Source organism: Pteronotus mesoamericanus, unplaced genomic scaffold (genome assembly GCF_021234165.1).
Source record: "Pteronotus mesoamericanus isolate MK-2021 breed Mesoamerican mustached bat unplaced genomic scaffold, CSHL_Meso_final scaffold_167, whole genome shotgun sequence".
NCBI classification, from domain to species: Eukaryota; Metazoa; Chordata; class Mammalia; order Chiroptera; family Mormoopidae; genus Pteronotus; species Pteronotus mesoamericanus.
In genome coordinates, this window is record NW_026555308.1 from 29,452,306 (window position 1) to 29,476,595 (window position 24,290).

The window sequence follows — 24,290 nt, forward strand, 5'->3', positions numbered from 1 at the left end:
AAGCATGGTTTCAACTATCACCCCTATGTAAAGGATTCCCTGAGCCTAACCAAGTTTGCCACCTCAAATTCAGTGTTTCCAAAACCAAAATTTATCATACTCTCTTAAATTTGTTATTCTTCTGATGTTTCCAACTTCTGTTAAAGCCCTACTATCTTCCCAGTCTTCCAGACTCAAAATCTAAGAATCATCTTTGATGCTTCCCCTCCCTGACCTTTTTATGAGAAAAACATGTTAACATCAAAAGTGTGGGCACCAGAATTGACAGCTGACAACTAAAGAGTACTATTTATAGAACCCCATATTTCTAAAACTTAATTAATTCAAAAGTTCTTACTTGAGAAGCTAAAAAAATGCCAATCGTCATTACAGGAACTTGGAATACTATAGTAAACAAGACAATCATCCCAGCTCTTGTGGATCTGATTTTCTAATGTAAAGAAATAGGCCCTTCTCTTCCCAACTTTAAGTAAAGTAACTAGAAATCAACCAATATACCTAGATTAATTCAAGAATTGTGGAAATTCAGCTTCCTACACCCTATGTGGAATAAGTACTTAGAAATGAACACTGCATTTCTGCCTACAGCTGAAAACACAAAAATCTTCTTGGATCATCTTTAAAGAGCCCAAGGAGAAGAACACTCCTACATTGAGGTCTACCTCTCTGCTTCTGGAGCACCTGCCTCCTCCTATCTGTCATTCTAGTGAGTTCTGTGTTGATTTTCTTTTCTCTTTATTTTTCCCTCATGCTGAAAATATTTGAAAATAATTATTTGGTCTAATTCTCAAACATAATTTGGTTCTTTAGTCTTAATTTTTTAAATGTCAGAGCCCCTACATTGAATTGGAAAGGAGCCGGAAAACAAAATTCTTACACTTTTGGATTCCCCATGAACTTTAACTAGCAGAGTATATTGCATGCAGTTGATCATCAAGACAGTTCACTGAACAATTTCCATTGCTGTTCCTTCCACATAATATTCAAACATCTTTTCTTCCTTTTTGTTCAACAGCCTTCGAGGATCTGAATGGCTCCAAGCTCAAATTGTAGGCAGCTCCTCTAATGTGTATTCTCTTACTTTAAGCAGCATAATTGAAATTTTAAAGCTCAGGTATTCTAAACTTCCAGCAAACAGCAACTATATATGCATTTAATATCATAATCTGATTTACTTCAGTTCATACACAGTCAAACTTCAATAAACTTCATTTTACTAAAATGTTTCAAATCCCATTCTACCTGGTTGACCAGAACCAGAACAAAAAGAAGTAAGAACTTCCATTATGTAATTTGCAAATGTAAATTTTCCCGGGCTTCCCAGATATTCTAAACCTTAGAGCAAAAGCCAATATCCCAGGGTCAGAATAAAATCAATGTGGAAACAGAGTTCTCCTGTAAAGTTAGCCTATTCAACACCAGTGACCTGAGATTGTATCATCACATTAAAATTGTTTTCACTTAAGAAAACTAGTAGTGTTTTTGCAAAGGGAATTTATAAATAACAGAGAAAATATTAAAAATAATGTATCATTATATTCCGGAAAACCTAAATCAAACAATTAATCAAAAAATATATACACGTAATTTTTATAAGTCAAATTCAAAAAAATGATTCCAGGGACTTCTGGCCAAGATGGAGACGTAGGTAGACACATTTTGTCTCCTCACACAACCAAAAGGACAGTAACAAATTTAAAAACAAAAAATAACCAGAACTGCCAGAAAACTAAACTGTATGGAAATCCGACAACCAAGGAGCTAAAGAAGAAACATTCATCCAGACCAGTAGGAGGGGTAGCCAGGGAGGAGAGGACACATAGCAAGGCAGCGGCTGGAGGGCTAAGCGGGCAAGGTAACAGCTGGTGGACCAGTTGGTCCCATATTTGCAGGAGGATAAACCATGAGGAACAACTGGGGAGAGAGACATAACGCGCAATCCAGGATTCCAGCACAGGGGAAATAAAGCCTTTAAACCTCTGGCTGCAAAAACCTGTGGGGGTTGCAGTGGCAGGAGAAACTCCCAGCCTCACAGGACTTGGAGAGACCCAAGGGGTCCTAGAACATACACAAACCCACCCACCAAGGAATCAGCACCAGAAGGACCCAATTTGCTTGCGGGTAGCAGAGGAAGTGACTGAAAGCCGGCAGAGAGCCAAGCAAGCAGCATTGCTCCCTCTCTAACCCCTCCTGCACACACAGCGTCACAACACAGTGACATGGGTTGCCCTGCCCCAGCAAATGCCTAAGGCTTCACCCCTCCCAGCATAACAGGTGCACTGAGACAAAGAAATATAGCCCAAATGAAAGAACAGATCAAAGTTCCAAAACTAGAACTAAACCATGAACAGAAAGCCACCTATCAGATGCACAGTTCAAAACACTGGTAATTTGGATGCTCATTAAATTGGTTGAATACGGTTGCAAAATGGAGGAAAAAGTGAAGGCTATGCAAAGTGAAATAAAGAAAAAAAATACAGGGAACCAACAGTGAAGGGAAGGAAATCGGGACTCAGATCAATGATTTGGAGAAGAAAGAAATAAACATTCAACCAGAACAGAATGAAGAAACAAGAATTCGAAAAAAATGAGGAGAGGCTTAGGAACTTTTGGGACAACTTTAAATGACCCAACATCCAAATCATAGGGGTGCCAAAAGGAGAAGAGGAAGAGCAAGAAATTGAAAACTTCTTTGAAAAAACAATGGAGACTTCCCCAATCTGGCCAAGGAAACAGACTTCCAGAAGATCCAGGAAGATCAGAGAGTCCCAAAGAAGTTGGACCCAAGGAAGCACACATTACCCAAGATTAAAGATAAGGAGAGAATCTTAAAAGCAGCAAGAGAAAAGGAGACAGTTACCTACAAAGGAGTTCCCATAAGATTAGATTTCTCAAAAGAAACCTTATAGGCAAGAAGGGGCTGGAAAGAAGTATTCAAAGTCTTGAAAGATAAGGACCTACCTCCAAGATTACTCTATCCAGCAAAGCTATCATTTAGAATGGAAAGGCAGATAAAGTGCTTCTCAGATAAGGTAAAGTTAGAAGAGTTCATTATCACCAAGCCCTTATTATATGAAATGTTAAAGGGACTTATCTAAGAAAAAGAAGATCAAAAACTATGAACAGTAAAACAGAGTGGAGGGGGAGGGAGAAGAATGGGGGAAAAGATACAAGGAATAAGCAGCATAAATAATAGGTAAAAATAGGCAGGGGGAGATTAAGAATAGTATAGGGAATGGAGAAGTCATAGAACTTATATGTACAACCCATGGACATGAACTAAGGGTCGGGGAGTGATGGGGAGTGGGGCGGTGCTGGGTGGGGGGGAATAAAGGACAAAAATAAAAGGGGGACAACTGTAATAGCATAATCAATAAAATATATATTAAAAATAAATAAATGAACAGGATATAAAAATACAAAAAAAAAAGAATGATTCCATTTAAGTGACATTTCTAGAATTATAACTCCAACTAGAACATAAAGATCTCTAAAACATTAGTATTCACCAGGCTGATTTCCTCAATGAAAATCTGTATAAATATGACAGAAGTTTGGGTTTACATTTCAAAAAATAATTCAGGCATTTTACAGGTTTTTTTGTTCTTGCTGTTCTTAATTTTCTCTCACTCTGGTAAGAAACAGTGTAGTTCTTATTTTAAGAGGTTAAAAAAAAAGGCAACCAGACTACAGTTTTACTGTTACTATATCAGAGTTTAAGGGAAGGGGATGGAGAAACAGCCTGCAGCTAAGTGCGGGAGAAAATGATGATTCATCTATTGGCTGCCTGCCCAATCTACTTCCAAAAGAAGTCATTCTCATAGGCTTTGAGTACAAAGATAACACATGGTATCTTTGTAGTCAATGATTTGAAAGGCCAACTAATATATTTCACAAATGCAATGAAGTCATACAAATTATTATACTAATTTCTATTTGCATTCTTGTAAGCATGTCACTAAGTGTTCAGTAGAGGCTCAATACACTGTTTAACCAGATCTCCATCTATCCAAAAAAATAGAAATATTAAAACATATATTTTACTTATAGACTCAGCTTTTCTAAAAGTCACCTATATAATAAGTCACACTAATAAATAAGATATAGTGAAAAGAGTAATTTCCAAAAAATGTATTAGATCTGTGCTAGGTTGCACATGTACTATAAAACCAACTTGCTTACATATTCTAAAAACTACAGATAAAGTTATAATTAATATTCTTGATACTCCCACTGAAGACCTGAAGGCATAAAACATTCTCATTCATTGTCTTTCAACAAATATAAACCAAAACAGATTTTCAGTCTAACTTTCACTTATGAAAGTATTAAGCAGAAAGTAATACAACATTTCGTATTTCTATCTTTCAAGATGTTACTGTAAATGTTACTATAAAAGAATATAAAAATAAATTCATAATACTGATTTGCCCCAATGATAACTAGACAAGGAATTTCCTAAACTAAGCCTATGGAAATGAGCTGGAAATTTCTTATGTAACAAAAGCATGTAACTACAGTAGTCTCCCCCTTCTCCACAGTTTTGTTTTTCACCATTTCAGTTTGAAAATATTAAATGGAAAATTCAAGAAATAAACAATTCAAAAGTTTTAAATTGCTTGCCATTCTAAATAGCATGATAAAATCTCCCCCCGTCCTGCACTGTCCACCCGGGGTATGAATCATCCCCTTTCCAGAGTATTCACACTGTATATGTTACCCATCTGCTTAGTCACTTAGCCATTTCAATATCCCATGCTCGTGGTCAAGTAGCCCTTATTTTATTTAATAATGGTCCCAAAGCACAAGAGTAGTGATGCTGGTAATGTGAACATGCCAAAGAGAAGTTATAAAGTGCTTCTTTAAGTGAAAAAGTGAACAGAATACAGTATTTTAAGACAAACCACATTCTCATAACTTTTTATTACAGTATAATTGTTCTATGTTATTATTAGCCATGTTTTTAATCTCTTACTGTGCCTAAGTTATAAATTAAACTTTATCATAGATATTTAAATATAAGAAAAAAATAGTGTATGTAGGGTTCAGTACTATCACGGTTTCAAGCATCCCCTGGGGGTTTTGGAATGTTTCCCGCTAAGTAATGGGGACTATTATACCCTCCTTTGACCTCCTTCACAATTTTTGGTACCCCAGAAAACTATGAAGAGAAAGATATGATTGTACTACTCATTAAATTTTTTTCCTTGTTAGTACCTTTGCAAAAATTTGATAGAGAAAACTGAAACTGTTCATTTGAAATGTTTTAGAAAGGTCAATATTAACAAGAATTAATATTAAGGTCAATATTAACAAGGATTAATATTAAGGTCAATATTAATGAAGAACCGGCTGAAAATAAGGCATCTATTACTCCTTTGACTTTTAACTACGTATTTTTTTTTATCATTTCAAGATACATTTGTCTAATTCCTTTTCTGTTATCGTCCTCTGATTTTGTTTCTGAAGATGTACTGACTAAAATATCAGACTGTTTATTAATGTTACTATTTTCATCAACAGTGCCTGGCTGCCCAACACGTCAGTACCATTTGTGATCCTGCCCTCTTTACCCCTAAGTGCTCAGAGTCATGTTATTACTTAAATGCAAACAAAAGATGCCCTGACTGGTGTGGTTCCATTGGTTGGGCATCAACCTGCAAAGCAAAAGGTCATTGGTTTGATTCCTAGTCAGGGCACATGCCTGGGTTGCAGGTTCAGTCCCCAGTCAGGGCGCATGTGAGAGAATACTGATTGGTGTTTCTCTCTCACATCAATGTTTCTCTCTCTCTTTCTCCCTCCCTTCCCCTCTCTCTAAAATAAATAATATCCTTTTTTTAAAGATATTATTTGTTTTATTTTTAGAGAAAGAAGGGGAGGAGAAAGAGAGGGAGAGAAACCTCAATGTGTGGTTGCCTCTCACGTGATCCCTACTGGGGACTTGGCCCACAACACAAGCATGTGCCCTGACTGGGAATCAAACCGGCGACCCTTTTATTCTCAGGTCGGTACTCAATCCACTGAACCACACCAACCATGGTTAAAATCTTTTTTAAAAAAATGCAAACCAAAGGCTGTACAACTACAGAGTTCCAAACAATTAGGAAGTATACCATACCATGTAAAGTAAATTTTCAGTAATTAGTATACTTAACATTTGTCTTCTTCCCTCTACTTGCAATTACCTCTCAGCTTTATAGGATCAGGTCTGCAGTTACCTTAGAGCTCAGTGGAGTTGTACAGTGGAATTAGCGATTAGCAATATCTCTTGCCAGTAGTACCTTTTAAAACTTAATTTTGGAGATCCTGATTTACCAGGTAGAAACATATCAAAAAGGGATAACTGAACCCTTCCTTTCCACTCAGCCCCCATATCCAACTAAATTATGTCTTCTTTATCTTTCATGTTCTTTTATTTCTTATCTCTACTACCCAGCATTTTTTCTCAGCTACAGACTTGATAGATGTGTCCCTGCCTTAGACTCACCTCCTTTTAGTCTAGTCTCCAGCAACAGAAATCTTTAGAAAACACTAATATAATCAAGTTAGTTCCCTATCTAATTCTCCTTACAACTTCCTAATATCCTCAGAATGAAGTCCAAATTAAATAACAAGACCTGTTAGGAACCTTCATAACTTACCTCCTGCCTACCTTTCAGTCTCCTTTCTCAGTGCACATCAGCTTAACTGAATTTCATTCAATTCTTCAATCTCTTTCTCTCCCCCTTAAGCTCTTCACTTATCACAATGCTTGTTCATTAGCCTTCCCCACTGACTGAAAAGTTCCATGGGAACAGGCACCATATATGTTATTCTTTCTTTTATTCAAAGAATCTAGCACAGTGCCTAGCCCCTAACAGAGAGATATATATTTATTCTGCTAAATAATGAATGGCCAGAAACTGAAAGTGGTAAGTCTCAGTTTCTCAACTATATTTATAACCAATGATTCTAAGGGGAGCAGAGAAGTCCACCCATGATTCCTCTAGGAGCTTTTTTGAAACATACACAAGTCAAGAACATATTCAAAATGAAGTCCTCAGATATCTGAATATTATTCTTAGTCTCTTGAGTGGGAAAAGTTTCTTGAATGTATAGCTGTATCATTCTAGGTCAGTAAATTAATGTGGTCACACTAAAGAGATGTCATTTAACAATGTTTTCTTTTGACTATACCGCTACAATTCTCTTCCTAGAGATCAATAAAAATACTAGTCAAGTTTCTTAACTTGTAAAAGCAATAGACGATTCTACTATTTAGTACTGCCTGTATATACTAATTCTAGAAAGACACGGAGCTCAAATTCACACTCCACGATTCAGTTCCTATTAAAATCACATCTGAAATAAAGACTATCAAAGGATCCTTCTGTAGATCAAAATGGCAAGGTTTCATCTTGCACGTCAACTGGAATCACCTTAGAGGTGATACATTGAGAGCAACTCTCATCAATTCCATGCAAAAGAGTGCAGTGATAGTACAAACTTCCAGGAATAAAATAATTGTCATGGGGATGTAATGTACAGCATCATGATTATAGTGAATAAATACCGAAAGTTATCAAGTGAGTAAATCTTAAAAGTTCTCATACAAGGAAAAAAATTTGTAACTTTATATGGTGACATATGGCAATGAGACTTACTGTGGTCATGTCTCAGTATATACAAATATCAAATCATTATGTTGTATACTCAAAATTAATGTTATATGTCAATTATATCTCAATTTAAAAAAAAAAAAGAGTGCAGTGACAGATAAGGGATGAATTCTACAGGCCCAAAATGGCACACTTCAGGTTACCATTGAGTATGCTTCTGAATGTCCTAAATCTGTACTATATTTTATTATCAGATAGCTATCTACTTATTATGGAAATGTCTTTCCTGAGAAATTATTTGATGAAATGCCTTTCATGTATTTGTTGCAGAAAACTTTTCCAGTCAATGTCTTAAATTTTGTCCAAAAGATGGTTCAATGACCATCACACAAAGAACCTCAAGGCAACTTCTCCTCATAGTTTTTTAATAGTAGAAAGGTTTTCCTCTCTTGAGCTCTAAGGCAATGAGAATGACAGAACACATTGTTTCCTTTCCTTTGTTCATTCAGAATCAAATACAATATTCAACTATTGTTATAAGAATCACATTAGCTTAGATTTTAGGCACTTTTCTGATTTTTTAAAAATTACAATGTCTTTAATCCAATTATACAAGTATCATAATTCTTCAAATCTGAAAGTGGGTAGGATATAAATTATAAATGTATTCAATATTTTGGGGTGGGGCAATATTCACGCATGATCTTGCTTAGGCTACTAGTAAATTTTTCATGACATTAAACAACTCAAACTTGTTTAATGTCCATCACATCAGGTTAGTTAATGTTGTAAAATATATTCAGGAAGCTAATGAATATAGTGTAATATTTATTGTTTTACCTATGTATTACTACAATTCTAGTAAGTAAAATTGATCACTTATTGAATATTAGAATGAAGCCAGGTATAGTTTTACAGGCAGAACAGTTTTAAAGAGATGAGGAGAAATTAGCAGAGTTAAAATACCTCTTTGGAAACATGTGAAAAAATAGAATATAAAGTGCTGAAATGATGAGCCAATATAACCAAACTCATTCACTCTTTGAGAATCCAAAGAGATCCCATAAGCTCCACTGGGACTTCCATAGAGCAAGAAGAGGTTGTTTTTGTGGTAATAGTACCAAAGGAGTAGGAAAGCTTTCCAATAGCATCTTAATTGCTGCAGATTTCCCTAAACACCCAGCAACACACTTGCTATAATATACAACAGTTAGGATCATGTAAATGTATACAGATACATACACAATACAGCTTCTGTTTTGCAAATTAAATATAATTTACTCAAATAACTTTTCCAATAATAGGAATTGGGATCATTAAAAGTTTTACAATTCAGGCAACCTTGCCTCTAAATCCCTCACTTTAAAGTTTTATAGAACTATTCAAATACTTCTATTACACATGACTGAAAATTCCAGAGACTACAAAGTCCTATAAAAACACTTGGTTATATAATTTAAATTACCTCTAAAATTTAATGGTGAAAAAAACATGAGAACTTATAAGACTTAATCAAGAAAGAATAAAATAGATTCAGTAGATTTAAAAATATATATATATATAAATAAAATTGTTCAGTAGAAATATGTGGAGGAAAAGATCCAAAATTTTTTTAAGTTTCTAAATTAAAATGGACTGAAATAACACTTATGATCTCAATTACTTTAAACCAGCATTTAGATGACCTTAAATCAACATTTAAAAAGAAATAAGAGACTGGATCCTTCCCTACTTTTACAATACATATAAAAGACTAAAATTTAGGAGACAAGAGAGGACAGAACATAGTAGCTATCTCTAAGTGTATAGAAAAGGGAAAGAACCACATCAAAAAATAAGAGACTGCTTTAAATTTTCATAAATACCTAGAAAATTGAGTAGAATAATAAATACTTGTTCTTGAAAATAAATTCCATCTGATATTTTCTACAAGTACAAACAAGATATACTTTTATAAAAATTAAAGTCATGCTTATTTGACTAATCAAAAAGTACATTATGAATATTTAGGATAAGAAAAGTTATATACCTACTTAACTGACTTAAGTTTGAAGGAGGCATGTCAATGAAAAGGAAAAGATATAAAAATATTCTATTACTTAAAGCTATTTAAAAAGATTAAGTTTATTGTTGGAAAAATCAAGTTTAACACATATTTCAAGTAATAGTTTGTTTTTCTAACCTGTTGTACGACTTAAATACTGTTCAATGTACTTGCAAAAATGAACAAAGGCAAAATCTTAGTATCCCTGCTGGTCTTTCTAGGCTATGTTAATTTTGCTTTATTGTTAAATACAAAGGAATAGAATTATGGAGAGTTCAGCAACAAGTTTTTCAGTAGGATATGAAATCATGCCATGAGTTCCAAAAAAGTGTTAGTTGTATAAATCTGGGAAATAATCACTCATGCAAAAATCAGAAAATACCTGTACCGAGCCACCATGTCTGTCTGCTGCAAGGTGAGCTCTCAAATGGTGGGGATTTGCCTGCTGGGAGTCCCAAGCTGCCCTGTGGTCTGCCGACTGCCATTTATTTAATGCATGTGGCATGGATGGAAGAAGAAAAACCCAATATGTTAAACATCTCATCCTTATAATATAGAAAACAAACGTATAAAAGGAATTTTAAAAATACCCTTACTATTCTGAGTCACAGATGCAATGATACTGCATGGGGATAGATTTTCATTAAATTGCTACAATTATGTAATGATCAACCATAAAATAAAATACAACCACAGAATTTCAGAAGTGAAAAAAACTTTAGGTATCACAGACTCCACCCTCTAACTTTATAAAGGAAGTAAACAAAGAACTAGGAAGGTAAAAATGATGTGTCCAAGGAAGCACTCCAAAGCAATCATGGGTGAACTAAAAAGACATCTACTGTATTTTCTGTAGTCTATAGAAGTCTCCATTGGTTTTCTGATGAGGAATAACTTCTATCAAGATAAGAAGAAAAAAAATAGTCCTTAAATAGCTATTCTTAAGATGTCAGAAAAAACTTTTCTCTTTTGGTTACTACCCTGTTTCTGATTGTGAGGGTAATATGAGAAAACAGAAAAGTTCTTTGAAAAGTAAAAAGTACTATATAGAATACTATGAGAATACGATAATATTTTTAAAGTAACAATTCTATGTATATATGGATCTCTTGACTTGCTTGATCTCTATCTGGTTCAAATTAAGGAACCCATTTTTCTGAAATAGGCTAATTCTTGGTGCTTTTAGCTAACGTGGCAAATTTGCATAGCAATAAGTACACATTAAAAGTAATCTACCAGCAGAATTAGAAGGGGTCAATTTCCACATTTCAGGAAAAGGTAGACAGCACTAATACAAAGAATGGTAAGAAATAACAATATTTACGTTTCTATGGCATGTTTGGTTATGCATAGGTGCTTCATATGTGTTATCTCATTCTGAGATAGATAGTATTATCCTCAATTTACTGATGAAGACACTGAGATGTTCAACACCTCCCTAACTCACAGAAGTATCAAGGAGTATAGCAGAGATTCAAACTCAGAGATTACTGCTCCTCCAATAACACTACCTAACTCCTTACCACAATTACCTGTGTTCTAAAGCCTTTAGTGCTCTTTACTTTCTTTTTTAACCAAAGTCAAGAAAATCTTGCCATGGAGGGGCAAGCATGTTGACTTATAGGGAGCCTAAGCATTTCAGTGGCCAGAGCACTCCTTTGGGGAAGAGATATTAAATTCAAATAGACACAATGAATAAAATAAAAGTTCAGGCACTAAGCTCCCTAAATTATAAACTGTACAATGCAAAATTACATATTGTGTGCCATGAAATATGTCATCAAAACAATTATGATAGTTTTATAGTCTTTTCAATAAACCCTCTGAACTCATCACCAGAATTTAGCAGATATGTAGTTTAATTAAATAAATTAGGTGAGATCAAATCTAAACAGGCTGTAAGAATGAAAATGATGCTAAAATTGAGACAAGTATGTAAATGATGCCTAGGATAACAGGTAACATTTGGGGGTTGTGGACCTCTTTAAGGAGATAGTGAAAGCTTTGCAACCTCTCCTCAGAATAAACATTTAAATGCATCTAACACTTTCTATAAACTTATCAGGATCCACTAAACTTCAACCATTGATTCTAGGTTACAAATTGTTTATCTTGGGACATAGCAAAGGTTTTAGTCATTTAAAGAATTAAGTTTTCTTCTTTTAGGATTGTAAACTATAGGTTTTTCATACAACTTAAAACTGTTTACTGCTTCACTGATACTTGATAATTTTTTCTAGATAAACAACTTTTCTATTATGATGATAGTTTGCATATCTGGTTTCAAATTTAGTACATAAGCTATCTTAAAGAATTTCCTGGAAAAAAATTGACTGCCTACACTTAGTGCAACAAGGACTATATGAATGAAATATGATTCCCGCCCTCAATGAGTTCACAATCTAGCTAGTTAAGACATGTCCGAAACACGTAGAAATTAAACTCTATAATATTAATATTTAAATTAAATTTAAATTCAGCAATAAAAGAAGTTTTACTTACTAGAATACCTAAGGGCTCAAGTGGGAATTGTCAAAGAACATGAATTATTGATTTTCTTCCAAAGTACATTTGAGAAATTAACTCTGATTTAAAAATCCAAGCTCTGAGTCTTGACTTCTGAGGCATTTCTTTCTATACACAGTGTCTTCTCAGAGTGCTGAAGACATCAACTAGTTATAATTTATACTTTGGATTCATTCACATACAAGACACTTTATTGTCCCAATTTTTCTAAGGCAAAAATTCTAAAACTAAACTTTTTAAATTGGCTGTACTGTAAGGAATACTGTTAAACATCCCCTAAATGTAGCATTTTATTTTGCAATGATTTTTAATGAGCCATGTTCTTTCCTCTGATTTTTGATCTCTTATTTACCCCCAATCAAACTCTGATGGGATAAAAGATATAAAAGTAAAAAGAGATATTGTACTATCCTCTAAAAATGGTTATAATTAAAAATACTAAAGACACTTTTTAACTCAGGGTGATAGCAACATTTTTTATTTCAAAGATGGCTTCAATAAAGCTTCTTTTTACAAAAAAAGAGAAAAGTGAAAACACTGCTCAAAAATTTCAACAGCCCTCAATTATCATACCTAGGAAATACAAACTCTTCACTCTCAATATAACTTCTACATGTTGTCTTGAACCTACTCTCTGCTCCAAGCAAACTGAACTGCTTGCTATTCCTCAAATTCTACATTTTTAAAATTCTGCTTCATATTTTACACTGTTCACTTTCCTTAAAAAACCCTTACTCCTTTATTTGCCTTTAAAAATTTCATTCATTCTTCAGGCTCATCTCAAAAACCACCTTCTCCATAGGAAAATCTTTATAGTTCCCACATATTCCAATGATCTTCCATGGCACTTACTACTAACATGCTTCATTCAACAGAACTTACTCTGCTTTGTAATGTAGTTATTTGTGAATTTATTACAATAATCATGATAGCAATATCGCCCACGAGAGTTGAGATTTACTGAAGGCTTACTATATGCTAGGAATTAGCATGCATTATTTCTATCCTATAAAAGAGAGACTGAGGCTTTGAGACATTAAGTACTTTGCCCAGGGTTTAACCATATCCAGGTGTGAATGATACCAGAGACTGAGGGAGCTCCTAGCCACTCATTACAAAATCATTTCTTATAGCTTATATTGTTTTTCTTATTTCTGCAATGTGTAGAATAGTAGCTTTCTAATACCAGAAACTAAGTAAATAATGTATTAAACTAGACTATAGTCTGAAAGAGCAACTGCTATTACAATTCATTCCAACAGGGTATTCAAATACTTCTAATAGAATGTCAAATGTTGCTCAAAATTATACTAATTTATAGCACTATATTATAAATTTATGATTAAACTAATTAGTTAACATAATGGGGAAATATGTATTTTCAATTGTTAGCATGTGTGGATATAATCTACTTTATCTATTGAGGGAAAATATGTAATTCATATTTTTAATATGTATATAGATGTGTATGTATACACTCACACACATGCAAATACACATACACATAAAGCAGTCATCTGGTCATCATAAAACACCAATACATTTATATACAGTCAGAAGGTAATACAGAAGCAAACTAAGACATTTCTTATCTAAAAGGGCAGCAAACCTGGTTTTTAGATTGTTGCATCTTATCTCTGTGTTGATGTGCTTCTCTGTTTGACGATAGAGCAGGATCTTGCTGAACTGCCCCTACTGGAGTAGGCTACAATACAATAACAATTAGCATCAACACAATCTATTTCAGAAATCTTATTTAATAACATTTAGCTGTTTAAAACAATCATGGAAAAAATAAACGACTGGAATAAAGTAAGGCCTTAAGAAAAGATGACATTCTCAAAATATGAAAGCTGACACGTTAGAGCAAAGGAAACATATCTACTCTTTATACTGTTTTCAAAATACGGGGTCTGGCACAAATAACACCATTTTTTTATTACAAAATCTTTTTATTACAAAATCTTAAGCATGTAATTCTGTAATATAACAATATCACACTCTAGCACACCATATGACATTTTAGGTGAAATGTTCAAATTAAAACTATAAATTATTACACCCATATCACTACCCTACCAACCACATTCAAGCAGGCCTTGCTTCTCCTGGACCCTATATTTAAATGCTTTATCAAGTATTTATTTTTATATCAGCAAAGACCTTCTAATAGTGGCATTATTTTTAAATTACTTTTTCATAACAAAAAAATGAAGTGTATCTGTTCATGTTTCTCATTTTCAAAGCTAAGGTATAAACAGAATAAATTATTTTTAAAAATTAAGGGAATGATTTTTATATAAGCTAATAAAATTGCTTACTGCCATTCAGAAGAGGCTTATAAAATTTTTAATTTTCAAATACAATTCAAAATATAATTACTTTATTCAAAGTTTATTTAAATTTGCATCATAGATACCATATATATTCAAATTACTTTGGATATATGAAAAATATAGCTTAATTGCTTTAAGTCTATTGTTCAAATATACCTGAATCTGAGGGTTCAGTGATTCTACACATGGGTAAAAATTCACTACCTGTGAGACACAACTAAAGAAAAATTTTGCAAAACAGTCTTACTTATTAAAAAAAGAATAGTGAGAATATTTGATCTTTCGCAAGTCATTGCTTCAAAGAAAAAATATATATAATGAGGTCTCTTAAGTGATGATCACCAATCCTGCAGTTATAATAAAGATACATTATGAAAACTTAAGTACAGTTTTGAAAACCTAAATACACTCCAAGTATCAATCTATTCTAAGAGATAACTTAAAACTGCTACAATAATTAAGATTTTTAAATTACAAATGTTCTTGAAAGATGAATAAATTAAACACGAAGCAAAACCAGCTGATCTTTTAAAGTAATCACTAGAATATTATACCAAAAAAAAAAGTATATTCAACATTAAGAATTAAATCAGGAATGAAAAGTTCAAAATAACTTATCATTCTAAAAAACAGTCCAAATGCAGGGTTGTTATAAAATTCAATGATTATTAATGTAGTGTGTAACCTGAAATACCACTAAAAAGGAAATTAAATGAACCCTTTTTGAAAAAGTATTTGTTCTCAACTATTTTCAGTTGAAGAAACTATCCTATGGAAAAGAAACACGATAAAATCTTTATTATATTTAATAGAGTACCCACCAGCTGTTTACCAATCCAGTCATATTCATAATCAAACATATATCCTTTTCGATCAAACAAGTCAGTAAATAGCTTTCTTAGGTAGTCATAGTCTGGTTTTTCAAAAAAATCTAGCCTTCTTACATAACGAAGATATGTTGCCATTTCTTCTAGAAAGGAAATAAAAATTATTCTGATTATACTTTCCTATATACTCATTAATAATAAAATTACTTAAATGTCTAAATGTACATAGGATTATAAAAACAGGAACAAGAAAATTCTATTAAAATTTAAAATTGTATAAATATAATTACAATGAATTTTTTTAAAAAGGTAAAGGTAGGAAAGGAAATAGAAACAAAGGGAAATGAAGGGTTTAATTTAACAGACATTATTTTTGCTTCATTTCAGTAAGAAAGGCTACAATTTTTATTTTACAATTTTTTAGATAAAAACTCGCAAGTGTTAAAGGTTGAATTAACAAATTAATGCATAATCATTTAATCACAAAGCACCATACTCAGCTCATTAGTTTTAAAAATTATTTAAAATATTGGTGGGAACTGATTTATATATATGAAAGCACATCATTAGTTTGCTGGACTCCTAAAGATTCAGTGACATAAACTGACTAATAGAAGATTCAAGTTCCTAATTGTGGCTATGTGAAGCATTCAAACCAAATGCCCTAGCAAAATAAATCTAAAACAAATCTCAGAAATATAACATAGAAGCTCAGTTTATTTTTTCTTTTAATTCCTGGTCATATATTTAACAATCATGCATGCCATTAAAATTTCCAAATGTAGTATATATTTTAAAAGGTCGTAATTTCCAGAGTGAAAAAGCCATAAAAATTAATAAGCAAAATGGTGATCAAAACAGTGTTTCACCGTAAGAGCACAAAAAATAGCACTGCAGTAAGAAATAGTAATTTACACCTAACTGCCTTCCTGATCCAATTCATTCATGGTCGCTAACAAGAACAGGATCACACACAGCCCAATGGGGAATGAAAAGTGGCACCCAGTAATCTTCCTCACGATTCCAATTTCTAGCCAATTATCTGGTTAATTTACTTAAGCACCACCATTTTTCCTGCAGAAATTTGTGTAGGCTTCATAACATGCACTCAATCTGCCTACACCTAAGCTCCTAATTCTAGTCTAAGAAAGAAAAACATATAATCAAAGTTTTCTGACAAAGAATAATATAGCAAACTTGAGAAAAAACTAGCAGAGACTACACTGCTGATAGTACAATAGTAATGCCAATATTGTACAGGAGAACCTCTGAGTATCGAAGTGAGATATAAATTCAGTCATCTATCTTCAAGTGTGGTTTTCTTTTTACTCAATGTTATTACACAAGTCACAGCAGGCATTTTTATACATTAGCAATACATTATTCTTAACTTTATTTTTATTTTTTAATTCATTTAGAAATCTTAAGTAAATTGCTGTTGGTTTAATTTGAGTTGCCAAAAATCTACATGAAAAGAAAACTATTTTCAAAAAGCTCCCGAATATAAAATTAGCCTAAAGGTAATAAGGGTAGTAATATTTTACTGTACTTTGAAAATCAGACGAAATCATACATCACATATCTACTTTGAGTTTGACAATGAGATTCAAATGACTAACATTATACACCAAAACTTTACAGTTGGTATTTTTTAGCAAGTATCTTAACTTACTTAAAGTACATCATTGAAAAAAATAAAACTTCAGCTAATAATGTCAACATTATCAAAGAATGGTCTTTTTTTCTATACCATCTTAACAAAGCAAATATACAAATTGTCCCTGTGGTCTGTGCATCAAAAGCTGACATCTTTTAAATCATATTTTTAGCTCGATTTTTTTAAAAACATGAAAAAAGTATTTATAGACTTAAACAATGATTAACATTTCTGGTCTTCTGTGTGTGAGCATAGGTATGAATGTGGCATTTATTCATTACCAGGAAAATTTTCACATAACACTTCTATGGGTGTAGCTCGTTTTGTATCTCCAATTTTCTGATACCTCTCTTTTAATGTGTCAGCCTAAAACAGGAGGGAAAAAAAAAACCTTGAGAAAGTGGTAATTTCAAAATTAAATACTTGCAAGAGAGGATCTTAATACATTAACAATTTATGAACTTCAATAAAGAAATACAAAAACAATTACCTTTAAACCTTGCCAAGGAAGACTGCCTCTAAGAAAATACATGAACATATGACCCAAAGCCTCTAAATCATCTCTTCTACTTTGTTCTGAAATACAAGAAAAACAAAATTTCACTTTTCTCTCCCAGTTAGGAATAAAAAATGGAGAACTGATTCTTTTGTTATGTATCAATTAATTCCCCAAAGTTCAGTATATAAATACAAAAATACAGATCTAGTGCTTATAAGCAACACGATTATGTCTAGTTAAACAATCATGATGTTACACTGAAATTATCGTGCATCTTTAATATATGCCACTACGTCTCTTGAGATGCTATTCACAATTTATTTCTCTCCTTAGATATCTATTCATGGAAGTATAAGGCAAGGGGGAAATGGTTCCATAATCAAATAGAGTCACTGGGTACTATAGCTCTGTCTTAAAGATTCAGAACATAGCCCTGACCATCCTGGCTCAGCTGGTTTAGTGTCGTCCCACACTACAAAAGGTCACCAGTTCAATTTCCAGTCAGGGCACATGCCCGGGGTTGCGGGACCGGTCCCCAGTTGGGGGGGTTTTCTAGGGGGTGTCCATTGGGATCTATGTTTCCCTCACACATCAATGTTTCTTTCCCTCTCTTTCTCCCTCCCTTCCCCTCTCTCTAAAAATAAATAAATAAAATCTTTAAAGATTCAGAATGTAACATATTAAAGATTCTGGACAAAAAAAACCCAAACTTGTTTTTCCCTATAAGGTTAACTATAAACATTAAACCCTAAAAATGTTTAACTTCATTTAATCCTGCATTTCCTAAACTTGTATGAGCACAAAATTTCTACCCTACAAACTTTTCATTAACATTAAACAAAAGCAGTATTTTGTGTAATATAATTTTAAAAAACATTCCTGTTTGACACATACCAATATTAATAACCCCTCCAAAAATATGCTGCTAGAACAAATTGTCACTTTCAAGCTATTATTGCTTTAGTAACAAAATAACATACAGCACATAACTGAGTGACAATCACAGACTAAGACTCAAGGAGGTATTTCTTTTTGCTGAGTGGATTTTTTTCCACTTTTGTCACTGAAGTTAAATGTTTAAGATTTTTTAGTATTTTAAATTAACACAAAAATGCTAACAATAAAAGGAAAAAATAATACATTAATGAAAAGATGTTCCTGTCCAAGATGTTTTATACAAATGAATAATCATACTATCCAAGCAGTACTGAATGCTTTTGAAAAGCAAACTTCAAAGCACGAAACTTAACTAGGGTTAAACCTCAGAAAAGGGTTTAATTTTTACTATGTAAACTCGTAACACTCTATAACTGTCTTCTGTAACAATGTGCTACAGTTTAAAAATGTTTGTTTATTATTTAATCAATATCTATATTCCCACCAAATAGCAAGTCACAGGAAGCCAGAGCGCTCTTTGAAACTCATTATCCTTAGTACCTTGTATAATGGCTACTACAGAGCAGGTGCTCAACAAATACTATTTAAATGCCTAAATGACTATTTGGAAATACGTAATACCAGATATATGCCCCTTTTCTATAATTATAGAAAAATATCTAAAAAAGCATGCATCAAATAGTAATCAGGGGTACGATTCTGGTGGGCTAGACAGGACATTTACATTTCTCATTTCTTATACCCACAAAATTGGGGTATAGTAGGAATTTGTTTTCTTCTACCTAACAATGTAAGCATACACTATTGAAAACAGCAAACTTTCAAAATAAGTAAAATACACTTAAAGTTCTTTTTAAAGCCATTAATGAAAGTGAGACATGAATATCATGGAAAAAAATCAGTAATGCCTTTTATTACTAAAATTACATTTTATGAGATCCTGGGAGTATTAAGAAAGTCATGCAAAAAAAAATTATGTCTTAAGTCCTGTTGAGAATCTGAATAAACCTGTGAATATTTTAAAAACCTTTAATACACAGGTCTAATACCAGAGACTGATTCTTTGGGTATGGCATGAGGTAAAAGAATAGACATTTTATAAAGTTTAGTAAATAATTCTGAAGTAGAGCCAGGTTTTATAGGCACTAAAAAAGAAAATTCTTTCATTTAAGTATAATTAACATATAATAAAATACACCCTTTATAAGGGAACATTTTGATGAACTTTTACAACACCCAAACCTAAGTACCACCACAATCAACAAGTATTTCCAACACTCCAAAACGTTCCCTTATGCCCCTTGTCTGTCACTCTCCCACTCTCCCGGCCTCACCACGTATCTGCCTTTTGTCACTCTATATAAAATGTGACTTCTTTAATAGAGGTTCACATGAATGGGATCATGCAGCATAGACCCTTGTGTCTTTATCTTTTGCCTCAGCATAATGTTTTCAAGATTCACCCATGTTGTTGCATGCATTGATAATCTTTCGCTACTTTTTATAAATATATAGTATACCACAATATTTTTATCCATTCACCTAATGAAGGACCTTTCTGAGTAACTTCCAGTTTGGGGCTATTGTAAATAAAATTGTTATAAATATTCTTATACAAGTATTTGTGTGGACATATGTTTTCATCTCTCCTGAGTAAATATCTAAGAGTAGCTTACTGTGTTATATTGAAAGCATAAGTTTAACTTTGTAAAAAACTTTTGGACTGTTCTCTCAAGGGGTAGTGCCATTTTAGATTTCAACCAGCAAAGTATGAGAGTTTCCAGTTGCTCCAGGCCTGTTCAACTATGGTCAGTCTTTTAAATTTTAGCCGTGCCAGCATACATGAAGTATTAGTTCACTGTGATTAAATTTCAATTTTACCAGTAATCAATATTTTTGAACACCATTTCATGTGTTACTGGTAATTCACAGATCTTTTTGTTAAGTGTCTCTTCAAATATTAAATTCTACTCTTTGTCTTATTAAAAAGTTTTAAGAATTGCTTGTATATTCAGATATAAATTTTAAAAATACTTTCTCCCACCCTGGTAAATTAAGCTTTTGTCAAAATGTAAACTTCTGTTCTTTGAAAGAAGCCCAATTTATCAAGGTTTTAAAATTTTTATTATTAATGTTTTTTTGTCCTATCTAGAAAATCTTTGACTACCCTAAGGTCACAACATTTTTTTCTCCCACTTTTTCAAGAAATTGTGTAGTTCTGACCTTACATTTAAATCTACAATTCATTTGAAATAAACTTTTTCATTTAATTTTCATGTGGGGTAAGGATTTAGATTGATTTTTTTTCAACATTGATATTTAGTTATTCTCACAGTTTCTTTACAAAACTATCCTTTCCTACCTTGAATCACTTTTGTGCCATTCTCAAAAATCAATTGAGTTTTTATATTTGGGTATAACAAAAGTAAGCAAAATTGAAGTTTAAGACCAAATATATTAAAATATACACCACTTTAAGAACAGTGTATATTAATATACAGCTACAACAATCAAGAGAACACGGTATTGGCAAAAGAATAGACAAATAGATCAATGAACTCAATAGATAGCCTAGTAATAGGTCCATATAAAACTATAGTCAATTCGCCCTGGCTGGTGTGGCTCAGTGGACTGAGTGCCAACCTGTGGACCAAAGGGTCACTGGTTCAATTCCCAGTCAGGGCACATGTCTGGGTTGCAGACCTGGCCCCCAGTTCCCAATTAGGGGGTGTCCAAAAGACAACCCCACACTGATGTTTCTCTCCCTCTCTTTCTCCCTCCTTTCCTCTCTCTCTAAAAATAAATAACTAAAATCTTTTAAACATACACACACACGCACACACACATACACAGTCAACTGATGTTTGACAAAAGAGCAAAGGCAATACAATTAAGCAAATGTAAGTAATTTCAACAAATGGTACTCTTATCATACAATCCAGCATTAAGTTCCTTGGTATTTACCCAAAAAAGTAAGAAACTTACGTCCACACAAAAACCCATACACATGTTTAGAGTAGCATTAGTCTTAATTGCTAAAACTTGGAAACAATGAAGATGTTCTTCAGTAGGGGATTAATTAATCTATAGTACTTCCAGAGAGCAGACTATATTACTCAGCATTACAATGAAATGAGCTATCAAGTCATGAAAAAACATAGAGGAATCTTAAATGCATATTACTATGTGAACTAAGCCAGTATGAAAGGCTACACAGTATATGATTCCAACTACATGGAATCTGGAAAAGGAAAAACTATGGAAACAGTAAAAAGACCAGTGGTTACCAAGGACTGGAGAGAAAAAGGGTGAATTAGATGAAGCTTAGAGGAAGTAAAACTATTCTGCGTGATACTATAATGGTGATACACATTATCATAAATTTGTCCAAAACCACAGAATATACAACACCAAGAGTGAACCTAAAGTAAACTAGGTGACAATGACATGTCAATGTATGTATATCAGCTTATAAAAAATGTATCCTTCTGATGGGGAATGTAGGTAATGTATGTGTGGGGACAGGGGTATTCAAAAGAAAGAAAACTCTGTACCTTCCATATAATTTTGCTGTGAATCTGAAACTCCTCTAAAAAATAATGTCTATTTTAAAAATAAATTACTATTTAAATGCATTTTCTCTTAACCTATTTAGATCAAATTATACACCCCAGCGCTGACTTTGAAGATATCATCATATAAAATAGTAATCATACAAAAATTATGACCCATAACATCAAGAAAATATCAATTATGCTCATCACACTTTGTTTAAGAAAGCATGTAATCATGCAATACATTTCTAAACTGTTAATACGTAAATACATGTCTAAGCGGTTAAAAGGCTCTCTGGGAGGCTTAAAGAGCAGGCCTCAGAAATTTGGGCATTAACCTAGAAATTATATTATATAAATCCATCACAGGATGATAGCACAGAAAGAAAACATTTTTGTAACAGCATACATCTGTGATTCCTTTTCTCCTATTCAGAGGGCTCACGACTTAGAGGCTTGAAATACCATTCTTCCATGGAACACAGATTTTTATTAACACAGAGCAACTGGCAATGTTTTCCTCACATCCTAGTCTCTTTATTCATGAATACTCAATAATAGAGACGGTACTCCTATAAGTGGGAAAAAGTGACCCAAAGGAATATTATAAAATAAGGTTCAAAGCAGTTAACAAAAAATGTCTTTAAAAAGAGAATAAAAAGAAGACACCTGATGGTACACAACTGAAAGAAAATTCAACATAACAATACTATAGAAAGCTCCCATTAAAGCAGACCAAGGAAACCTACATTTGTCACACATTACTTTATTGAGATTTCATCTTGAACAGTGACTTTAGCAGGTATGAAAAAGGTATACAAGTGAATCACTACATCTGCCTTCTGAACATAAATTGTCTAGTTAGGATCAATAGATTTATATAACACAGACATAAAGATGCTAAATTCCATGATGTGACTTTACACTATTCTTCCCTATTATTATATTAGGAACAATTTTTTCCTTTTTAACATCTGATAGAGTGTCAGTCTCCACAAAAAAAATTAAAAAATACTTATAAACCTGTACAAAGATTCCTCTAAATCAAATTATCTATTTTAAAAAGTTCATGTGAGTAAAAGTCTTTGGATGTACAGAATAAATGAATAAGTAAAAAAAAAGCTTTGAAAGTAATCACCAACATCCAGGCATAGCAGGGAAGGAAGAATATATGTATGTGCACAAATGACAATTACCACTAAAAGGCACATTGTACTGCTCCTTTTTCTCTTTTATCTATTCCAGATTCCTAAAAAAGTCAAGTGCTCTAACTCAAATCACCACCAAATATGCCATGTTTACAGCTGTCTCAAACTTATAGAATGTTTTAACTCGTCAGCACTCAAACTTGCATTACTTTATCTTACTCTTAATTTTTTAAGAGCTGGAATTCATGTAATCTGGCAAACAATATTTTTCCCTGTTGATATTATCCACCTATTCCCAGGTTCCACATCAACACTGAGAGGGAAGGCTTTTATTGTATAAAAGGAAAAAAGTAAGGATTAAATCTTTTGATCTTTGAAATACTTGCCAAAGAAATTTTTTGTTTTCTTCCTCAACGAGAAGTAAAAGGAGATTAATGCAATAGTTTAATGTCATTTCCCAAGTTCTGAAGGCTTTTTCTAGGAAGGACAATTATATCAGACTCACTTTTCCATTTCGACAAATAGAATGCTATTGTATTTACCACTGTTCTGATAAAGAACACTAGACTGTAAGAAAGTTGTGACTTCCTCACAATAAAATGGTGGTGAACCTCTGTTAGTTGTTATAAAACAGTCTGTTAACAACTTCCATGAAATGAAAAGTTCTCACACTGTTCATGTAAATAAAGGTGTGCCTAGTTTTAATAGAAGACACAATCTTGAAGTTGTGTATTTACCCAATCATACTTTCAACCTATCAGAAAAGTGAGATATTGAAAGGCACTTCCTCCAAATACTACCTGAACACAACTTGTGCTTTATAATTTTAGAAGTTTGAAGCTTACTTTCCTTAAAGAAAGGTAAATTTACAACACCAAATTTTGTCAAGAATATGAAAAAAACAGAACTTTTATTCATTGCTGGTGGAAATAGAAAACGGTATAAATGTTTCAGGGAACTGATTGGCAGCTTCCTATGAGTTAAAAAGTATCTACCATATGACCCAACAATTTCAACCTTAGGTATTGACACAAAAGAACTGTAAAACATAAGCCCAATAAAAGATTTACAAGAAAGCCATGGCATTTTTATTCATAATAGTGAAAAAACTGTTAATTATCAAAATATTCATCAACATTAGAATGTATAAGTAATTTCCAAAATATTTATGCAATGGAATACTAACAGATTTAAAAAGGAACAA

The 24,290-nt window shown here is 32.8% G+C and overlaps 1 protein-coding gene across 9 annotated transcripts in view; it reads right to left on the reverse strand.

The window, feature by feature from the left end:
* The window catches only part of CSNK1G3 (casein kinase 1 gamma 3), a 110,435-nt gene that overhangs the window by 14,100 nt on the left and 72,045 nt on the right, over positions 1–24,290 (reverse strand). For 2 of the 9 annotated variants that reach the window (XM_054589892.1, XM_054589889.1), the window contains exons 7-11: positions 17,479–17,564; positions 17,270–17,354; positions 15,326–15,471; positions 13,778–13,873; positions 10,025–10,120 (exon numbers count right to left, since the gene is read on the reverse strand). In XM_054589892.1, coding sequence (XP_054445867.1) covers positions 10,025–10,120; positions 13,778–13,873; positions 15,326–15,471; positions 17,270–17,354; positions 17,479–17,564 — 509 coding nt within the window. Of the gene's footprint in view, positions 1–10,024; positions 10,121–13,777; positions 13,874–15,325; positions 15,475–17,269; positions 17,355–17,478; positions 17,565–24,290 lie in introns of all 9 variants that reach the window. The other 7 variants (XM_054589891.1, XM_054589888.1, XM_054589897.1 and 4 more) reach the window with 4 other exon arrangements.